The sequence below is a fragment of the Haliaeetus albicilla genome, chromosome 13 (assembly GCF_947461875.1).
Source record: "Haliaeetus albicilla chromosome 13, bHalAlb1.1, whole genome shotgun sequence".
Lineage (NCBI taxonomy): Eukaryota > Metazoa > Chordata > Aves > Accipitriformes > Accipitridae > Haliaeetus > Haliaeetus albicilla.
The window spans coordinates 20759500-20781321 of record NC_091495.1 but is presented as its reverse complement, the minus strand read 5'-3'; the positions used below and the strand labels follow the sequence as shown (position 1 = coordinate 20781321).

General features: G+C 43.7%; 1 protein-coding gene across 1 annotated transcript; it reads right to left on the bottom strand.

The window, feature by feature from the left end:
- Positions 1-861: 861 nt before the first annotated feature.
- On the bottom strand, positions 862-18941 carry LOC104324132 (potassium channel subfamily K member 16). Its single transcript, XM_069801353.1, is given in 6 exon segments — positions 862-1286; positions 2601-2770; positions 5152-5314; positions 5854-5965; positions 16971-17118; positions 17120-18941. Coding segments are annotated over 6 exon segments (879 nt in total). The 5' UTR covers positions 17182-18941; the 3' UTR covers positions 862-1062.
- Between the last annotated feature and the right edge of the window lie 2881 nt (positions 18942-21822).

The window sequence follows — 21822 nt, the reverse complement described above, 5'->3', positions numbered from 1 at the left end:
AACACAGAGTATGACTACAGTTTTACATCTCAGTGATTAGCCTGTCATAAGGTGCTTAAATGCCCTTCTTTGGCTTTTCTGCTTCTTTGGAGATGGCTGCTGCTACTTTTGACTTAAAATACCTGTGATAAAATCAAACTCCCTGTTTCTCACAGGTGACACAATGCGCATGACTGAGGATCAGATTTAACACAAGAGCCTATCATCAGCCTTGTTTAGAGGTAAACGGACAGCATCATCTCTGTACGGTGCATGATAGTTCTTCATTGAACTGGCCCAAAGAAAATGCTAGACTCGAATAATATTTGTGATCTGGCTGGAAATAAGGAAGTCTGCTTGCATTTAAATTTAAAGTGCTGTTTTCAAGTGGCTGTGAAATTAACTGTGATAAAGAGAAGGACCTGCTCTGAGCTGTCAGTTCACTCTGAAATGAATTGTAACAGTCCAGGCAGCACTGGATAGACACATAATTTCTGTACAATTTAAAAGAAAAGCATTTTAGACCAGGAACTAAAGAAATGTTATCATTTTATACAAAAGCTGCTAATTTCAGACAACATCAACTGAATCTTAATTGGATGGATGTCATTAAGTAGGTGGTCATTACTGTCGATATTCCTCTGTGGTTTTGTTTGTTTTCTAATTTGAAATGCAGAAAGATTTTTGTACCTGACTTTTTCCACTTGAGACTCTTGGTGACGTGACTTGTCATTGGAGCTGGGAGGCAGTCACTCTGGATTTTTTGAAAATGAGTGACCATAAGAACTATATTCCACTGGAGAAAGAGAAAGGATAATAATTGATTACTTCAGGGGAAGTTGCCTTTGTTGAGTGAGAGGTGTAAAATGAATCTTGGGACACTTGTTTTACCACGCGTGCTACTTCTTTGGAGGTTTTAATTGGCTGATGCCTACACAGTGTGTGGAAATTTCAATGCATCTGAAACATTTCCTCCTTAGGAAACAGTCCACAACCTGTGATTTAGTCCTTTATCCACAGGGCTTGCTTACTGTGAGATATAGATGAAAGATGAGCTTTCAAGACTGCTTTCTGTGTACTTGCTCAGCTAGGGATGTGGATTCTAGGCTGCTCAGGTTCATCTTCCAATTTGGTGGCGGGTCCTTCTGCCAAGCTTGAGTCAGCCTTGTGCCACTTTAGCTGAAGGAATTTTTCCATCAAATCAGCTCCCACATTGAAGACCAGAGCTAGCCAGGCCAAGCCAAAAACAATCCATATCACAGTTAGGCTCCTGTACACTGGGATATAGTGCTTGTTGGGGTTTGTGCCTGAAAAATCCAGGAAACTTTGCATATTAATCTTGATAGCTTTGGTCTGCCAGACAACATACATGCTCATATACCCTCTCCACCCTCTTCAAAAGTGTATGTTTAACAAGTCTGTGTGATCTATGAGCTTTTTGTGTGATCTGTGAGCTTTTTGCTTTTTGTGCTCCAACTCTCAGGTTAAGCTTACCACAGTTGGCATCAAATCTCTGGAGCTGAGGATATATAATAAAAATAGCCATATCTATTGTTAATCAGGGATGCACAAAATCGAGTGTTCCTAGCCACTGACAAAGAAAAACATCATCTTGGAAACCCAATGTTGAATCCATACTCAAGAGACACACAGGGGATCTCAGATGATTTAGAAAGATATGGTTTACTACCTCAGAGATATAGTTATTGCTTTTTGTCGGGTGATATACCTCAGTAACCAGGATTCAGAATTACCTGGAGAATATTATATGGGAAATGCAGCCGTTTTAAGTAGGTGGTTATGGGAATCTTAATTCCCAGTTTGGTATTTCCACAGCATGGACAATCTGTGCAGCTGATACAGGGACAGGGCAGCACCGCAGCCACCCATTTAGTCTCTCTCATCCAGATCATCATGAAACCCCACAGTGTCCAGATTCAGCACAAGATGGGGTTTTATTTTCTTTTGGGACATAGTTATGACCTCTAGGAGAGGAGAGCTACTACTTGTGAAGTAACAGACCCTAGTGTTTTTAACAAATAAAGACACTATACATAACCTGTTAAGACCATTTGTTCAAATAAGTGGGTGGAAAAATAACCCCTCATGTCTCTCTACTGCTGTGTCTCAGCCTAGATCTCTAAAGACTATGTAATCTCACTGGTTTTGTTTTCTTTCACAGGTGTCCTGGGGTTGTCAGTAATATTATCCCCATTGTAAGTACTGAGCATTTCATATTTGACATGATTTCTTATTGGGAATGGTAGACACTTGCTGAAACAAATCACTGTTAGGAGAGGATGTTTCAAAGGCTTAATACTGACAAAGAGATTTCATTTGTATTCCACCTGTCACTCATGGATCATATTCGTACCAGCTTGGACATAGTCACTGTTGAATGGGTGTTCAGTGGCATATGTGAAACGAGTTTGGTGACTCTCAGCTTAGCTGCCAAGAGAAAAATGCCCACGTCATATAATACATGAGCTCATCATTACCAGACTGGGCCAGCTCACTCTTGTACCAGGTTTATGGTAGAATGGATATCTGTGCTCTATATATTTAGCTTTATACTAGAGTAACTAATAACAAAGCTCAATCCAGTTCACCTTCTTTATTACCTACTACATAGTCCCCAAATCCAATGGTGCTCAGGGTGATGAAGGTGAAGTAAAAGCCTTCTCTGTAGCTCCAGCCTTCTACATAACTGAAGACCAATGGTGGGAACACTAGGAAAATCAAGGTCCCAGTGGTCAGGAAGATTGCCACTGTCAGTGTTTGAACCACCTGAAAGATAAAAGGAAGATGACAGCTAAACAGCACTGAGCAGTTGTCTAGTGGAAATTGCTGGGTCTGTTTTGCTCTTGAATCACAAACCCACTCCAGCTGGGAGCAATGTGCAAAAAAGAAAGGATAAACCAATGCTTCCATGCCCTGCAGGCTGACCTTGCTGTTTACCCTGCACAGAGATACTGTATCTAATCATGAATCCAAAAAATCTCAAAATTGGGAAAAAAATGAGGATTTTTTTTTAAAGCTTTTTGCAATGAGTTTGTAAGTATGCTCAAGTCATAATTTCAAACTTATTATGGCAACCATAAGAATGAAATACTCACTTTACAGTTTCAAGTCAAGTGGAGATGCTCTCATAATCAATCGGCTCCTGTCTTTGAGGAAAATCACCAAGTATTGCATAACTCATGATACAAAGATTGGCAAGAACAAATTAGGGTTCTCTTCACCATGACTTCTTCCAAAGATTTACAAAGTGGCTTGCAAGACCTCAGCCAAAAATATGTTTGGTTGAAATCTAAGTAAAGTCAGTTTGCCTGTTTTAACTTAGAAACATTCAGAGCAGAACTGTTTTCTGTCAGCACAGGGCAGATCTGTGTCTCTGAGTACAAATGTCTGCCTTCTGGGAGATAAGTTACAGCATATGTGTGCAATATATAGGTACACAGAATGGCCAGTGGATGGGTCATGACAAGGGATTTTAGGAGTTTAGGATTGAGGATCAGGAACTCACAATTTCCAGGGAACACACTCTGGTGAACTTTTGACTAGTGATGTGTGGGCTGATGCAAACTCATTGCAATTGTTTAAAAAAGCCCTCAAGGGCATTCAAACCAGAGTATGATTTTCTATGCGTGCACCTATAGTGACTGAATGAACAGCCAAACCACTTATAAAGTAGAAGGTCCAGGTATCGTGTTTTTCTTTCTCTCTCTCTGTTATCTCACATATAAAATAGTCCGGCTGAACTTGAGAAACTTGATGTAAGCCTACTGGGTGACTTTGACAAATCAATTCTATATTATGTACCATGTGTCTCTAGCTGTATAATAATTCTTACCTCATTTGCAAAGCACTTCAAGAATTACTGATCGACAAGGTTATAGTTGATATCTGTTCTCATTTAGTTCATTCCAGAAGTGTGATAGCATTTAATTAGATAATAAAGTTTGCATAAAATTTTATACTGAAATGCACAACATTACTTTTTACCCTGGCTTTTAAGATCTTTCAGGTACAAACCTATAATATAGGGGAGAGTAAGTCAGGAATGAAGAAAAACTGATTTCCCAAAGCATGACTAAATTGTGTTTAAAAGGAGGTGAACCACCTTCTTGGAAGAGGTTTTTCAGAGTGAACAAGCAGATACAGCTCCAAAGCTTTGTCTGATGATAGGAGTTCTGCCAGAAATGAGGTCTTAGTTTAGGGGGGGAAAAAAAAGATCACATCCCTGAGGTGCGATTAGAAATCTCAGGAAAGATGCAGCTATACTAGCATGAAAATCCTTCTCGTGGTAGAGCTGCATGCATTTGGGGAACAGACATAGGTTATGCAGCTAAAGAACTTCTTGCTCATATAAACCAAGTCTGCATTTGACAGTAATTTTATAGCTTTCCCAGTGTAGGTAAAGAATGCAGTGACTTAGAGATTTTACAAACGAAAAAGAGAAAAAACTTGTGCCAGAACTCTGAAATGTTCCAACATATCTAACATACCTAATCTCCCTTTGCCCTAACTAAAGGTCAATTAATTGAACCTTTACTCAGAAACATGCACTAACTTCGTTGTAAATGACCTTCATGTATTTTCTATTATCAGTGCTTCCCTTATTCTAATACATCTGGACTAGTTCAATGACTCACCAATAAACTATAAATAAGGAGAAGGAGTATTTACGTTTCAAGAAAAGAAAAGGAAGTGCTAAATTGCTGGCACAATGAGGGAAGGTAATTCAAGCCAGATTAGCAGGCCAATAAAAACAAGTTGTCTTTGCACAGTGTAGAGCTAGATTCTGGATAGATTGCTAGCATAGGCTAGATAAGAAGAGCTTGATTCAACAATGTATGTATGTACTAAGGTCACCAGAACTTAAGGACCCTGCTCAAAATTGAGGCCATGCTTGCTTAATAGTTTTGCTGAGTCAGGTTTTAAAAAGGCAAATCTAGAGTCCCTCAAGCAAAAGCAAATTGCTTTAAAGCTATTGTAGATAAATGGAGTATATCAATTTTCTGATATAGAGGGCCATGTAATTCCTGTGGTTCAGAAAAATGTAGGTATACACAAGAAACCCAATCTAGCAGCTGCAGTACCTATCTGAGAAGAGAACTTTAATTAGTTTTAAAATAGTGGAAATAAATGATAGATTGACACTGTATCTCAGTACGGCCTGGCTTTTGCACCCATCTTTCCAGGGTAATCAAATGAGCATTGAGGCCTTTCCCCAACTGATTAAGGAAGGCGAGGTTGAGGGGCACTCCAAATAAGGCATAAAACACACAGAAGATCTGCCCTGCCACAGTACTGGGGGCCAGGTTACAACAACCTGGAAAAAAAGAAGAAAACAGCTACATGAAAAGGCTTAACATTCAGGCTGCAGGCCACCATGGGAAGTTTCTAGGCTTGGAAGCTCAACTACGTTAAGCTTCAGGAAGCTGTGGACCTATGATTTTCTGCAATTAAATCTGCCTACAAATTGCCATAGCGTATGATGGAGCCCTGTGCATTCACTACTACTAACAGAAAATTTAACAAGAAAAATATTATTTTTAAAGAGTATTGTAATTTTCTATAGGTCTCTAATTTTGTGGTGAGTGCAAATGAGTGCTTCAAAGCAACCTCAAGATGTGCTGTGCATGTACAAAATGATATTGCATGTACCAAGTAGGCACTCAGCTTTTTTTGCAGGTGTAGTATGCTGGATACACAAGAATAACAGGTGTAATTGCAAAACAATAGAAAACCATAACCCACAGTAGTCAAGACTGTCTTGCAGAGGTATTCTGTCCACCAGTTGCACATTTCTGGGGGCTTTACAGGACAGCTGGAGGAAACCCCAATTTATAAGGAAAGAGAGTACCTCACCTATAGTGGTGACAACAGTTCCTGCAAAAAAGGAGTTGCTGAAGTCCCAGTTACTGGGATTTGTAGAGTTTCCTTCTGGGTTGATCCCTTTTTCCCATGCTTCCATGAGGACCTGAGGCAGAAGAGGTCAAAGGAGCAAAGATGAGCAACCCATTAGACCAAATCAGGAAGAATGTCAGAAAAAAAGACAGAAGTAATATTGCTTTCAATCTTGAGCAAGCAGAGCAATGAACAGTGTAGATAACAGGGTAGAGTTTGACTAAAATGGCCATGTGCTGACATGGCAAAACTTGGAAATAGAGCTGGCCAGGAACTTGAACTCTTGTCACTGGAGCACTGGCCATTGAAGTAGGATAGATTCCATAACTAGTTGAAGGCTAAGGGGAAGGGAGTGGAGGGAGTCCCCAGAGTGACCAAACTGGGAAAGTGAAGTTATGCCATAAAAAATAAAGGCAGTTCCTCTTCTCTCCTTCCCTAGCCTAGTCATCTTATTCCAGTTTTTAATTTGGGCATGTGTAAATGTATGGCTGTGTCTGTGGGGAGGGGCATGGGGAACATGCTCATTTCTGTTTCCTCTATGTAAGTACTAGTGAGGATGAATTACTATTTTTGGCTATGAGTTCCCAACAATTTTCAATGAATGTTAGGATTCACCTAGTCTGAAAGATTAGCTAATGAAATATTCTTTGCTATTCCAGATAGCTCTTACCAGATGACCAAAACTACTATGTACAAAAGAAATGCTGCTCCTATTTATGCATCAACTATCTTGTTAGCTGCCTTAGTGAAGACTGTGTTCCTTTGCTCTTCCCGTGGTTTTCTCTGAAGGAGGCTGGCTGGTTACCTTCTGCTCAGTGGCTGGGGTTTCAAGAATCCCCTTGTTTGTTACATACCAATTTTGAGGTTCAGGCCACAGCCTTCATTATTTTTCCAAATGCCTGAAGGAATTACTTGGTCATGTCTTGCAAAGACTTTTGTGTCATGCAAGACATGAGCAGGATTCAACAGCTTTAGTTGGTTGCAGGAGTATGAGACCAAAGAATATATTCTTTCTTGATTCAAATGTTGACCACTGCCAGAAGGATTGCTTATGTGATGAACATACCTGCTACAAGGTATCTGATTTTGCATAGGTTCTGCAATATTAGCTGATCTGTGCTGGTGGATTGAGTATCCTAAGTCTAATAGATAATGTTATTCCTTCAGTAAAAAATCCTACAGTTTGATCAAGATCATCAAATAGGGCTGCTAGGCATCATCATATGTGATTTCATGATTAAGTCTCAGCAGAGTTTCTTTTCAGTATGACAAAGAACTTTACATTATCCATTAAAAGCCTGTTCTTAGAATGGGAAGAGTTTGACACATCAAATTACCTAGAGTTGACTATTTTATTTTCTGGTTAGAGGGAACAAACATAAGCTACTGAGGTGTGAGTCTTTTGAAATGTCTAAAATAATCACAGGTTTAATTCATCCCTGTAAGGAATACTTGTCAGTTCTATCTGTTTCAATGCACAAGAGTTCAGAAGAGCTACATTCACATGATGAAAGCCAACTTTCACATCATGAAGCCCATGGAAGAGTAAGGCAATGTTGAATATTGAACACTTCAGACATAGTCTGACAGGGCCAGATTTCTTGGTATGATTGTTGCTTTTAAGTACAACCCCATGAAAGAAATGGCATCCTTGTGCCCAGTAGAATCCTACCTAAACAAACAGGTTCATGTGGGAGAGTTATAACAGCTCCTAGCTCCTTTCCATCTACAACTCAGGTAACGGTTATGGCTGGAGTGCAAACAGAGTAGCTGTTGAATGGTTGATGAACATTAGCTGTTGCATTTGGGAGCAGAAGTAGCCAGTAAGTAAAAGCAATGTGCTATAATTCGCAGTAAGAGTATGAAGCCAACATAAAGCTATACAAGGATGTGGAGAGAATAAAAACTGCCTGCCATTTCTGCTTCTATCCCCCTGCCAATGCACATTGCAGCCACTTACGGTCATGGACAAGGATTTGGTCTTCTCAGTCTATATTTATATCAGTTCCTTTGGGGCTGAAAAAGTATGGACATAGTCAAAACAGGGACTTAAAAAAGGTACCTCCTTACTCAATGAATCTGCTTCTCAGTTATGCTGTCAGAATGGCATAATTTCCTGATCAAAGTATGTTTACCAGAGACGTATTAGATCACAGACTTTGGATTTGCACTTTCCCAAAGCTCCAGGCTGTTCAGCTTAGGAGCTGCAGCTGAGGGCCACCTCTCAGCTAGGCAGTCTTAACCAAGCAGAGCCAATGCAGTTTATGGACATGGAATAGCAAGAATTTGCTTAACGCACAATCAAATGAAAAGTTAATGAATTATAAGTGGTAACTCTATTATTAATGATAATGGATATGCTAAACGAAACCTGGGTTGATTCTCAGATTCCATGATTTAGGTTTAAAGAGCTGGCAATAAGACAAGACACCTTATACTTGTCAGCTGCTCAGACTGAATCTAGTGGCTCTGTCTCACCACAGCCTGAATACTGTGACTTTTCAGACTGGAACTTCTGACAAGATGAACAGGCCTCCTTAACCATATAGTTAAAATGTACAGAGACATGATTGCTTCCCTGCATTAGTTTTAGAGTTAGAGATTTAATATGGAAAGACTTCTATTCCCTACTATTAGTAAGAGCTGGACAAATTTCTTAAGAGGTCTTACAGATGACAGGTGAGTCAGTGGGCACCTGCACTTACATTTACCTTGAGGACTATCAAGTATAAGTACTCTGAAGCTTGGTGCATTGTAGATGATAATTTGGTGCCCTCAGTTGGTTTTGTCTGGAACAGCTTACAAGTGATTGTATCTAATTCAGCAGAGATGCAGCAAAATGTGATTCTCTGAGTGGCACGGCAGTGCTAAGGAAGCTCCACTGGATCCAGAGAAAGGAGAATCTGGACATGTGTGAACACTCCCTAAGGTTTCTAGGGTACTGGAGATTAACTAAACCTTTCAATCCTATGAAGTATCCCAATTTGGTTTAGAATGAGAGTCAGGGTTTTCTTCTCTACAATCATTATCACAGAGATAAGGGAAAGACAGATAATATCACCAACTGGTGAAGTTGAAAAAAACAGATGTATTTTTAGCCATGTAAGTTCTTGAAAACTCTATTCATTTTCTGGCCAATGCCAAATGTTCCACAAGAAATAATCACAGTATTAGTAATCAGAACATTGTCCTTGTAGACAGAGGTTCAGGTGCCTTCTCTTCCCTTTCTGGTCTGAACTTCACTATTTGCTTAAATTAATTTACAGAATCTAGGCTTTTTGTTGATTAAAAGCATATACCGTTGTGGAAGTCCTCTGACTCGGACAGTGTAAACTTGCAGCATGTTTAGAGTTTCTACCAGGTTTAATAATGTGGCAGAAAGAGTTCAAACTGTTCAGGCACCCAGCTCTGTAACTGGATAAATTTTGAGCATGAAGAAAGTGGTAGTTCAAGGATTTCTGTCCAGTTCTTGCAATACTAGAATGAGAATATGTCTATAATAATATCATGAAAGGTCTAGTAATTTATCTCCAGCCAGTTTTGAGGAATAGATTAAAATGTAATTGAAGATGTCATTGACAACCCATATTGAACAAGAGTCCTTTATCTCTCATTATAAGTGATAGATAACACAGTTCATGATGGTTGACTTTATCATTTTTTTAGAGGCCTGAAATTGCAGGACCATCTTCAAAGGCAGTTGACAATTTCTAGTATGAAAGAAGGGCAGACTTTGCACAGGTTTGGACTGGAGAACCTTGGAAGGGCAAGCTACTTCTTGTAGGTTTGATTCTTGGTTTTTGTCCCCATGCATAATTCCCATGTAATAATTAATGAGGGATCTGAAAACCATGAAGTTGAAATTATTGCAAGGTAGTGTTGCGTCATAGAAGGCTGCTTCATCTCGCCACCATCTACCAGAGGAGGTATAATCACTTTGATATTGATACTCAAAAGGAGCATCTACTAACCCTATAATGCCATTGGTCATATTATGTTTTCCAATATTGAGCTTCATGGGTATCAAACCGAATCTAATCCCCTGCTCGGCAGAAGTAGGAATCTGAATACAGATCCCCTGATCCGTTCTATTCCAGACATGTATGAATCCTTGTATCACTTCCCAAGCTAAATTGGAGGTCCTTTCTCCTTGTCCAGATGTACCAAAGCTAAGAAAGGCAAGGAGGAAGGAGTTCCAAACCATCTTTCCCTGTTATACCATAAGAATATCACAATGAAAACCAAACAAACAATACAGATAATGGCCCACTCATCAAGTGAAAACATAAGTCCTGCCGTGGGCTTCTGATAACCTGCAAAATATATATAAAAATAAAAAATCATTAGAGGGATAGGATTGGAGGAGATGTCAAGCAGTGCTGCTAGTGATTGGGATCCATCCGAGAAGCTGAGGTGTACTCTCCAAGGTGCTCATGCAGCTTCTGTAAAACAACCTCATACAGGCCATGTGTAGGATGTGTTACTTATTATAGATGCATACAAACTAGCCTTAAACTTCAAGCTTTCTTGACTGGAATTGCTCTGATTAAAGCATCCGTAGATCAGCAGAATGTGCTCATTGTGTGTAAAAAGGCTAATAAATTTATAGCGACCTCTTGCTCTTATGTGGCATAGGTGCCGCTGCAAGAACTCCAACGCGGTCTGTTGTCAAGCTCTCTGTGTCCTCCCCCCAACTCAGGAATTCTGAGAAGTCAACACAGCATCACTAGTCAGAGTAACAAAAACATAAGCAAGCAATCAAGCAGCTATGGTTTTAGTACTATAACAGAGGGTTAGGTTTATATTGTGCATCTTAACTAATATGCTTGTTAGAATCCAGTTAGTGGGATACAGAAAAAACATATTCTTATCAGCCATTTAACATTGGAGCAACTTTAATTCAGAACATGAAGGTCCACTTAGAAGGATGGGACAATCCATCGGGTATTGATACGATGCTCTTTCCCGTGAGCATCTGTGGCCACCCAGGAATAGAGGTTAAGGGGTGTCTTTAGGGTTAGGGGCACTTGCCCCACAGTGGGTAGTTCCACTAATACTGGTTGTCCAGAATAGTGGAGCAAGTATGCAGGGTTTTTGCCATCTTTCGTTCCTGGAACAATAGAAGGAGGTGTGGGACAGAATGCTAGGAGTCGGGGGCAGCCATTTGCCCCCTACCGGCTATTGATTTGGTTGGTATACTGCTTCTGGTACTCATGAGGCCCACCCTGGGTCATGGGGCCTCAGAGCTCATTTTAGAAGTCCATTCGTTCTCTCCACAATACCATTAGCTTGAGGGTAGTAAGGGGTGTGAAAAACCCACTGGATTTCCTCACCCTTAGCCCGTTCTTGCACCACTCCAGCGGTGAAATGGCTCCCATTATCAGATTGAATTGATTGAGGCTTGGGTAAGCAGCTAAACCATACTTTAAGACTTTTCACTGTATTTTTTCCTGTTGCTCTGGATACAGCTTCAGCTTGTGTTAGTCCTGATACCACCTCAACTCCTACTAACACATATCATTTTCCCTCTGATACCCGAAAGGGGCCAATATAGTCAATTTGCCACATTTGCCATAAACCTTTGTTTCTCCTTAAATGTAGGGGTTGCTCTTTTAAAGGGTTGTATTTTTCCAAACGAACTCAACGTTGACCACATGCAGAAATAACAGTGTTACATAATTCTCGTGTAACAGCCCATCCTCTACTAATAGCCTCTCTGTACAGGTCTTTACTCCCTGAATGGCCACGCTTCATGTGCAGCCACTCCAAAAGCTGTTCCCGTTTTTCTGCTTCACCATCGATGGCAAGACTGGCTAGACGTGTTAAGGAATCTACCCGGTTATTAAGGAGGTGAGCTGAGTTATCCCCTGCCTGGTGTGCAGCAACCCAGCCTACCAAGAAAGATTTCTGCTTGGCGATATTTAGTATTTCTTCCCATTTGTCTCGTTGCCACACTGGCACTTGGTTTACTTCCCATTGGTTTTGCTCCCAAAATGGTAACCATTCAGTGCATCCTTTAAACACTGCATAGGAGTCAGTATAAATGTATACTGGTTCTGTTGTCTCAGCTTCCTTAACGACTACGCTCCACACAGCAACTAACTCCCCTACCTGGGCACTACCCTCTCCCTCAGTTATCACATGCTCCCCTGAATCAATATGTAATGCTACTGCTCTATACTTCCACGTCTTTCCGTCCCTTTTTGCGGAAGCATCAGTGAACCATACGTTTTTTAAATGGGGTTTGAAATCAGGAGCCACTTTGATGTACGATGGAGGGGGTTCTGTATCTGGGTGATCAGAAGGGGGATCCTGTATTTGGAGCATTTTGGGTGTTCCCTCCTCTATCTGTCTAGTGTGACAGTAGTGGTCTAACTGGGTCTAACCACTTCCTTACTGTTTCTCCTTGAGCTACTCCTGCAGGGGGAGGAGTTCCAGCCAATATTGGTTTCAGGTTCTTAAAGGGTCCTCGCAAGATGATGGGCTGCTGTCGTATAATTCTCTCATCTTCCTGTAAGGCTAGGTTAACCACAAAGAGTCCTTTGTCCCAAACTGAATACCGTTTTTCAGCATCCTTAAAGCTACGTGAGAAAAATCCTATAGGACAAGTAGGACCTCCAGGTCCACGCTGCCACATATGTATAGATAACCCACGAATTGCAAAACCCCATTCTATGTGGAGTGGGTCTGTTGGATGTATCGGCCCTAGGGCCTGGTAAATCCTTGCGTCAAAAATTAATAATTTCAGAGCCTCTTCATGGACAGGTGTCCAGTCCCAAGCAGTTCTTTTATGGGTTAAATCATATAAAGGGCAAGCTATGATAGAAAAGTCGGGGATGTGTTTTCTCCAAAACACTAGCAAGCCTAGGGCATGCTGCAATTCTTTCTTATTTTCAGGCATCTTCACTTGTTTGAGGGTGGACAAGGTTTCAGGAGGTATACACACAGTCCCTCCTTTCCACCAGATACCTAAAAATTTTACTTCAGGTGATGGAAGTTGCACCTTTTCGGCAGGAATTTGGAGCCCTAAATTCTCTAAGTGATTAATGATTTCTCTCTGGGTTTGCCCCACCACAGTGGTATCTGGTCCTCCAATTAGCACATCATCAATATATTGATATACTTTTACTCCGTCTTTGGGAGTGATCTGATTTAGTTCCTGGGCTAATGCATAGTGAGCAATGGTTGGTGAGTGGCAATAGCCTTGGGGAAGCCGTGTAAATGTATATTGTACACCTTCCCAGGTGAAGGCAAAGCAGTCCCTATCTGCTTCTTGCAAGGGAACCATAAAGAACATGTCTTTCACATCAATGGTTGCTAAAATCTGGTGACCCTGTTCTTGTATGGTTGCAATTAATTCTGCTATATTGGGGACTGCAGCTGTTAATGGGCCAGTATTGGCGTTCAGGCGTCGATAGTCAACTGTCAATCACCACTTCCCATTTGCCTTGCGGACTGGCCATACTGGGGAATTATAGGGTGAGTGCGTAGGAATAACTATCCTCTGTTCCCGTAACTCAGTTATCACTGAAGTGATCCCTTCCCTTGCTCCCAAAGGCAAAGCATAAGGTTTGACATTAACTATCTTTGAAGGGGGAAGAGTTGGTGCCGACTGCAAAAGCCTCATAGAGATTGCGGGACACCCAGATTTCCATTCTCTTCCCTTAGAGTCTACCCACGACCGGCCCTTTAAGAGGTTGAGTCCTAGAATATTGGTGGGTAGAGGACCTAGTATCATAGTAACCTCAACAGGGGATGAATCCCCTGGCAGCCAGCATTTAACTTTAGCTGTCGGCTGTGGTTGGGAGCTTCCGAAAACGTCTGTGACCCATATCTGCTTCTTATCTGCAATTATTCCATTGCGGTTAGCAACATCCGCCCGGAGTGCTGACATCTGAGCACCCGTATCAACTAAAAAAGTTGCTGGGGTCTTAAAGGGACCAAGGGGAAAAGTAATCAACAGGTCTCCTGTCTTATTTTCAGTGAGCCTCCTTAAATAAACCCACTGGCCTTCCCCCGGCTCACTTACTGGGGACGGCCTGTCTAGTTTCCCGTCCTGCAGACAGTCATACCTTCCTCTGGGGCAGTAGGCGTTTGGGGAGTGGGAGTTGCCAGCAACTGTGGATTCACCCCCTTATAGCCTCAAATGTCTAAGTCAGTATGGGGAGGCTCCTTGTTCTTGTCTTTCCACCCTAGGACCAACTTTTTTAGGACAGAGGTGGGCAAGCCATCCATCACATCCCGGGGAATTCCCTTTTCTATCCCTTCTGCCCACAACAAGTTCCGCTGACCCCCATATGGCTTTTTGGTGTTTACAGTCTTAGATGGGGGAGGTCAGCCAGGTCCTTCTATTTGGCAGATAGCAGGCTTAGCCCTGCTTTCTTCCCTTGTGAGACCCATTCTCCGGCCATAGTTAATCAATTCCTGTGCCACTTCTCCCCAGGTCAGGGCCCCTCCTGCATTCCGCCTGCCTCCTCTAGGTGCTATCGCATCACGTAATCTATCCTGCAGCTGAACAGCATATAATTTCAAAGAATCTGGTAAACCCCTGATTAGAGGAGTCATTCTGTCAGGACTGGCATTTAACAACATCGGAGAGGGCTGTTGTGGCACTAATCGCCTATCATGCATTAATTGGAGACAAGCAGTTTTCTGTAAGCTCTCGGTTAACTGATTTATAGAAGGGGTGTCTATCCGTGTTGGTTCTCCTCATTCCATTTGGTCTATTCCCCCTGCCCAGTAAGCTGCCCGCTGCGTCAGAGACCATGGTTCCCTAGGATCATCGGTGGTTAGGAACACTCCAGGCCCCCAATATCCTTGGGCTTCATCTTCTGACAATAAAATCCGGTCACCACCGGTTAATGACACCCTCCACACATATTCTGTTTCGGTCTCCTTTGCTAGTCGGATATACTTTTCCTGAATTTTAGATAATTCAGTGGCAGAATATGGTATCGCCTTAATGGTCACGTGTGGTGCTCCACCAATTTGGCCATTATCTATGGTTTCTGTTTTAATTAATGGCCTCATTGCTATCTCTTCATCCTCAGGGTAAAAAACTTTTCTGGTACATTCTAACTCTTGATTTGGGTATAAAGATTTTTGCTGTTTCACTTGAACTACCTCTAGACCTTGCAGGTCTAAGTCCGGGTCAGATCGTTCATCTGCCTTGGCTCGTAAAATTCTTTCCCAATCTAACGCATCAGACAAGGCAGCATGAAGCCGCTGCGTTGTATTACGCTCAACAGTTAACTGCTCTTGCAGGACTTTAACTAAATCCTGCAGAGACTGAATCTTCTCCTTATCTGCCTGCTCAGCTCTCATTGTTTCCTGTCTGTCTTCCGGAGCTGCTGAGAGTGTGGCCCCTAACACTGCACACACTACAGCCTTCCCTTTTCCTGGGCGAAACCTGCCTTCTTTTGCAAGCTTCTCAATTCTTCCTACAATGGCTTTTGGATCATGACAGTGGTTTAGTGCCCAGGCTACTCCTTGTGGGGAAGGGTGGGCTTTATATGCAATTAGCTTCTCTAAAACAGGGGAACAGCCAGACACAGATATTTCCTGGGTCACCATGCCTGCCACTGCTCGGATCTCTCCCCACTTATTGTTGAGAGATCCTTCCCAGATCCTCCCCGCCCAGTCTCCGGGTGGAGGTCCGGTATCCCATTAGAATCTCCCTTCCAACAAGGGAAATCCCGTATAGGCAGTTAACCTCTCTAAAAACTGGGGAACAGTCAGACACAGATTTTTCCTGGGCCTCTATGTCTGCCACTGCTCAGATCTCTCCTGACTTATTGTTGAGAGATCCTTCCCAGATCCTCCCCGCCTGTTCTCCGGGTGGAGGTCCGGTATCCCATTAGAATCTCCCTTCCAACAAAGGAAATCCTGTCCGTGACGCCAATTAAGATGTCGCATCCCAAAGTTGGAGCGACTCAGGTTCGTGGATTTCCTTTGTCAGAATTAAGGTGAAATGACACCAGGGGAATTCAAACAACAATCAACATTTATTCAACCTAGCTAACCTTGCCCAAGTACACATGAACTTATCAATATGAACCTTGCAACATGTCATTAAGCCACTGTTTGAGAAGAGAGGGGAGGTGTAGAAAAAGAAATGGAAGAAGAAACATGAAACGTATCAGAAGGAGAGCCCTCCTGTTGAGTCACGAGGTTCAGAGCAGACCCCCTTGCTTTCTGGACTCCTTCTCAAAGAGGAGCCCAGGGGCAGCTAGATCCACTCCTAGTCTCAGACTTGGTCAACGGTTTATGTTTAAAAGGATGAGGTGTAGGGACTGTGGAAAAGAGAGAAGGAAAAGAGGGAGAGAGAGAGAAAGAAAGAAAGAGAGACAGAACAAAAGGGTTTCACCAGTCCCGGGTCCAGCGTTGGTCCAGCCAGCATAGAGATCCAGATCCGGAGGGCGCACGCCGAGGACTCGTTCTCCCTTCTTTTATAGTGTGTTAGTCGATGGTCTCGACATGCGCAGTCCGATTCCCGGGGTTCTCTGGAATCGGTTGGAGAGCTTTGGCGGGGGGGGGTTCATTACAGAGTTGCCTCTCTTTTCCTGCTGGCATGACCTCTTAAGATAGAAGCACAGTCCCATCCTCTGTGGGGCCTCCTCCTCCAGGCGCATATGCTGTGCTCCTCCTGGTCACTTAAGATAAGGAATTGCGGCTTTGGAGAAGCGCGGTCCCACCCTCTGGGGGGCCCTCTCCTTCGGCCACATTGTCCTGTTCACAAAACTCCAGCGTTTTCACAGAGGCCGTTTTCTTCACCAAAGTTCTTCAACGAATGTTTAAGACATTGACTATAATTTGTCAGACCATCACAGGTAGCACAAAGGTGCATCAGCAGATTTGCATATTTTGCGAGTTCATGACTGGGAAAAGAAAGAAGTGCAACAGATCAAGATAAAGAGGTATGTGAATGGGCTTGAGAAACTTCTGCCGTTCTCTTGTACAGTTAGTCCTTTAATGTCATGGACAGCAGATCAATTTATGACATGTTTGGCCCCAACAGTATAATTTCTTCTAACCAAAATAATGCTTGAGCAAAAATAGTGGGAGCCTGTTCCTCTTACCTGTACAAACTGCTCCAGGGCTTGCCTGTCCAAGCATGTGTAGTTCTGCAGGAACTTGAGCTTCTCCAGCTGGAACTGGTCCCAAAAGAGGGTCTCTGCCTGCTTTTCCAGCAGCTGGAACACCATAGCACCCAGGAGCAGGTAAAAGATACCCTAGTACCAGCAGCAGAGTCCAGCTGATCTGCGAGTTGTGTATGGTGAGTAGGGGCATGCTGCTGCTCTGCTGCTGCCAGTCCCTGCTCAGTACTTAATAGGTTGCTGTCCCAAGACATGTGCTACCCAGGACGCCCAGGAATCAAACATCCATGTTCCCAGTTACTGCCCTGGAGAATTTTTTAACAGAACATACAGGTATCAGGCCTACATAAAATGAGACTAACAGGCAAATTTTATCCTCCACATCTTTTCTCTATCCAGAATAAAGGGAGAACATTTATGGCTTAATAAGAATGTGAATCACAATGTTTTTCTCCTATTAAAACAACTTTTATCCAGAGATCTCAGTCAAATGAATGAAGCCTTACATAAGCCCTCTGAGACTGGTATTGTTTTCCAGGCTGGGAAGCTGAAAACTGTGGTTGAATGACTTACCTGGGGTCATATGAATAGAGTCACGGATAGAATCTTATAGTCTTGACAAGTAAAGCCTTACTCTAAACACTAGACTTTTGTACAAGAAAACACTATAAAGTGTCTTAATTACAGCAGACTCCCCAGAACAAAGAAGAGTATGAAGCTGAATAAATGGAAAAATCAACAGCTGCCATCTGTACCATACAAACATTGCTGGCACCAGTGAAAGCAGCATGATGAAGCTCATAAACACCCTGAATTCAGCCTGCTCACAAGACAGACTTTCTCTTTCTTTTCTAACCCTAATAGGATCAGTCCCCTCACTGCCTGACCTGCTGCTCCTGAATTCTTTGTCAGATGACTCCACGCTTTAGTCCATAGAATTAGAGAATGAACCACTCATCAGTACTGCTTTCAGTCTCTGTATTGCCCTTTTAATCCAAATGCATAAGGGGAGGGAGTGCTTAAGGTTAATCATTAGCTAAAAAGTATCAGAGGTTCACTCATGGGAGACTTAGTGATTATCATGCACTGGAAATGAGCTGGGCTTGCATATTTTTCTGTAGAAAATGCTTTACGGCTAGTATCATCTATGCCACATTGCTTCTGAAAGAAACACACACACACACAGAGTAAGAAGGCCATATGGCTAGGGCTGCAATTTTGTTATTAAACTCTCTTCCAATTAAAATGTTCTGGATACAGATATCCCTCCTTTGCTTTAGATTGTTTTTCACTTACCTTCAAACAAGAGGTAGTGCTCAGAGAACTGAAAAAATGATTTCATTCATACCTGTATCTGGGAAAACCCCTGTACTTGCCATTTGAACTGTGCTCCTAGCCTAGGGCCAGCCATCTCCACCCAGAAGAGGATGACTGACTGGCAGCAGAAGGCCACTTGTCACTCTGAAAAGTGAAAAGTATTGTGGAGAACTCCCAAAAGAACATATTGGACTTTGGGACCACTCTTGCTGTGACTGGGGGACAGAAAGATATCAGTAGAGAAGTGCAACGTGCAAGGACTCGGAGCCTTGGTGCTTTGGCATTTCTTTTTGGCTGAAGTGAAACATTTAGGAGATAGAAGCTGTAGTGGCATCAATATTACTGAGCACTGCAATAACCTTATGAAGCAAACTGATCTGAAGGAACTGAGATGTCCAACTTGCTTATCACTGATGGAAGGCCTTCTCTTGGTCTGTGCTAAGGATGACAATTACTTTCAGAGTATCTAACAAGAACTTCAGGAGACAAGCCTGGGATGTTGCACAACTGCCTGTTACACTAGCAGGGCTGCCTCTGGTGAGAGATCCAGATGTTTGTCTTGTTGTATTTTATAGGACCTATGTCTTCAGTCCAAGAGAATGCTAGCCTACTGGTTTTCTGGAATGGATGCAAACACATGTGCATAGCTGGGCTGAGACTGTAGGGTTTGGCGTTTGGAAGATCTCGCGATGTCATGGAAAGATGGAGGGTTAGTCGCAGCCCTATGATGCATCTGTAACCCCGCCTATCCTTGTTAGTATAAAAGGAATTAACTAACTGCGCAATAAAAGGCGGAAGTTGGCGCTCACACTGTGTGTGTTATCTGTCTCTTTCCCTGGTCCGGGCCGACCAGTGATCTAATCGCGGCACCTTGATATGTAGCGAACGCTACATAGTGGTGACCCTGACGTGATCGGTCACACAGGCGACGATGGAACTTGTGCAAGTGATTAAGGTCTTAAAGGTATTGGCTGATGAGGTGGGTGCCCGCGGTTTGATTAGGAAGGGCCCCACGGGCGAATGCATCCTATGGATGCTGCGCCGGGGAGACATTGGGTCTCCTAGAGAAGTTTTGAGCCCTCCCAAATGGGGAGAGATTCGGGAGTCTTTGCTCCAATCTGCACTCGCGGGCGAGTGCGCAGCTGCTGAACGATTGCAAAGTTGGGGAAAGGTGGAGAAGGTGGTCGCAGCAGGATGGAAGGCTAAGGCATGCTGGTTGGCTGCGTGAGCTGCTATGTCTGCAGATGAAGCGCCGCCTCAGGAACAGCGGGAGATAGTGCCCTCGGGGACAGTAAGTCAGACTCAGACAGAGTGGGCGGCCGTGGAGCGGGGTTCACAGAGTGGTCCATCTCTGATTGAGGGCATGGACACGGAGGGTGCGGCAGAGACGGAGGTTTTTCCTGTAGGGACGGCACCAGCGGGGCCGGATGTGCCCCCTCCGAAGTATCCATGGGAGGAGTTGCGGCGGGTGGTTCGGAAGGACTTAGACGAATGCCTCTTGGACTGGGTTCCAGGCAAGGATGTCAAGGGAGGTTTATACCGTCAGTTGAGAGAGTGGGAGGAACGGCCACCCTCGGAGGGGATAACTGGGAGGCAGCGGGGGTTGGAGACTGTGGCAGAGGAGGAAACACCCCCCCACGGGGGAAATCAGGCGCCCTTGCCGGGAGAGCGGACTGAGCCTCCTGAGCCTTTGCCTGAGCCTGTGCCTGCTGAGCCGTCATCTGCACCCCCTCCGGCGCTTCCTCCGCCCCCTCCCTCCTCCCCTCCCTTCCCCCCCCCCTCCACCCACTTGCAGCGGCGCGTGTCAGCCGGCCATGGAATGGCCGCCGCCAGTCGCGGGCGGCAGCCGGCCCCCGGGCAGAACCATCCGCGCCCCCGCCACCGTCCTTTCATCCATCCCACCTCTCGGAACCAGAGACGGTGAAACCAACTGCGCCCGCGATAGACGCGGAGCCGCCTGCAGTAGCCGCTGCGGACGAGAGGTAGAGGCATTGGAGGGGAGTAATAAAAAATGCCCTTGTGGACGGGACTATGCTCCAAGCATTCCCATTTGTTGTACAAAATAATGGACAAAAAAGATGGGAGGCGTTTCACTGGAAAGTCCTTGAGAAATTAAAGACTGCTGTGAGTCAATACGGAATCTGCTTATTGATAAAGCCAGTAAGAAGCCCTCGGTCAAGTGTTTTAATTGTGGTAAACTTGGACACATCAAGAGCCAATGTAGAGTTTCTGCTAACAAAGAGACGGTGCAACAGTTGTAAGAAAGATAACCATACCACCAAGAATGCAGGAAGAAGGGAAACTTTACACCGAGCACCAAGGCACCTCGCGCGACGACACAAATGCAAGGGGTTTGGGCTGCTGGCCCTCAGGCAGCCTTGCAACTACCAGATCCGCCACTGCAGGAAGCTCCGGAGTGGACGTGGAAACTGCAGTACACATTCAACATAAAGGGACCATTGGGGTTTGGGCTTAGTGCATTTTTAATGGGGCGATCCTCAACAGCTCTAAAAGGAATCCTGGTAGTCCCAGGGCTTATTGATGCAGATTATTGTGGGACTGTGAAAATTATGATTCATGTTTTAATCCCTCCTGTTTCTACTCCTAAAGGTACCAGAATAGCACAATTAGTTCCATTCAGGTCGCGTGTTCCGAACCCAGGTGAAGTACAACGTGGAGATGGTGGATACGGCTCCACAGGGAAACCGCAGGTATACTTTGCCATGGACATAACAAGAGGTAAACCAGAAAAGGTAGTGCAATTGGAAGGGCCTGACGGAGTTATTGTCAAGAAACTGATGACAATCAATACAGGAGCTGATGTTACGATTATTTCATGATGCATTTGGCCTCCATCATGGCCATTGATCAATCCAAATTTTGGCATTGCAGGGATAGGGGGCACACAAGCCACCTTAGTAAGTCAGCTACCCATTACCTATTTGTGTTCCCCGACGGTGAACACGTTACAATGCGTCCGTATATCATGACTACCCCAACTGAATTGTTTGGCCTCATAGGCCGTGATTTATTGAGCCAAATGAAGGCAATGTTAGTGACCCATCCTTTTTAGGAGTGGTCACTGAGGGGCAGCGAATCCTGAAAATTAGCTGGAAAACAGATGACCCTGTTTGGATTGATCAGTAGCTGCTAAATTCTGAAAGGCTGCTAAAGATACAAGAGTTAGTTGAGGACCAATTGAGACCGGGACATGTTGTTCCTTCTGCTAGTCCATGGAATACACCAATATTTACCATTCCCAAGAAAAGTGGGAAATGGAGACTGTTACATGATCTCAGAGCTGTGAATGCAGTGATACACAGTATGGGAGCCCTGCAGCTGGGTTTGCTGTCTCCAGTTATGCTTCCAGAAGAATGGGATTTGTTAATTATAGATCTAAAGGATTGTTTTTTCACCATTCCCTTGCACCCAGATGACGCTGAACGATTCGCCTTTTCGGTACCATCGATTAACAAGGCAGAGCCCTATAAGAGATACCATTGGGTCATGTTACCGC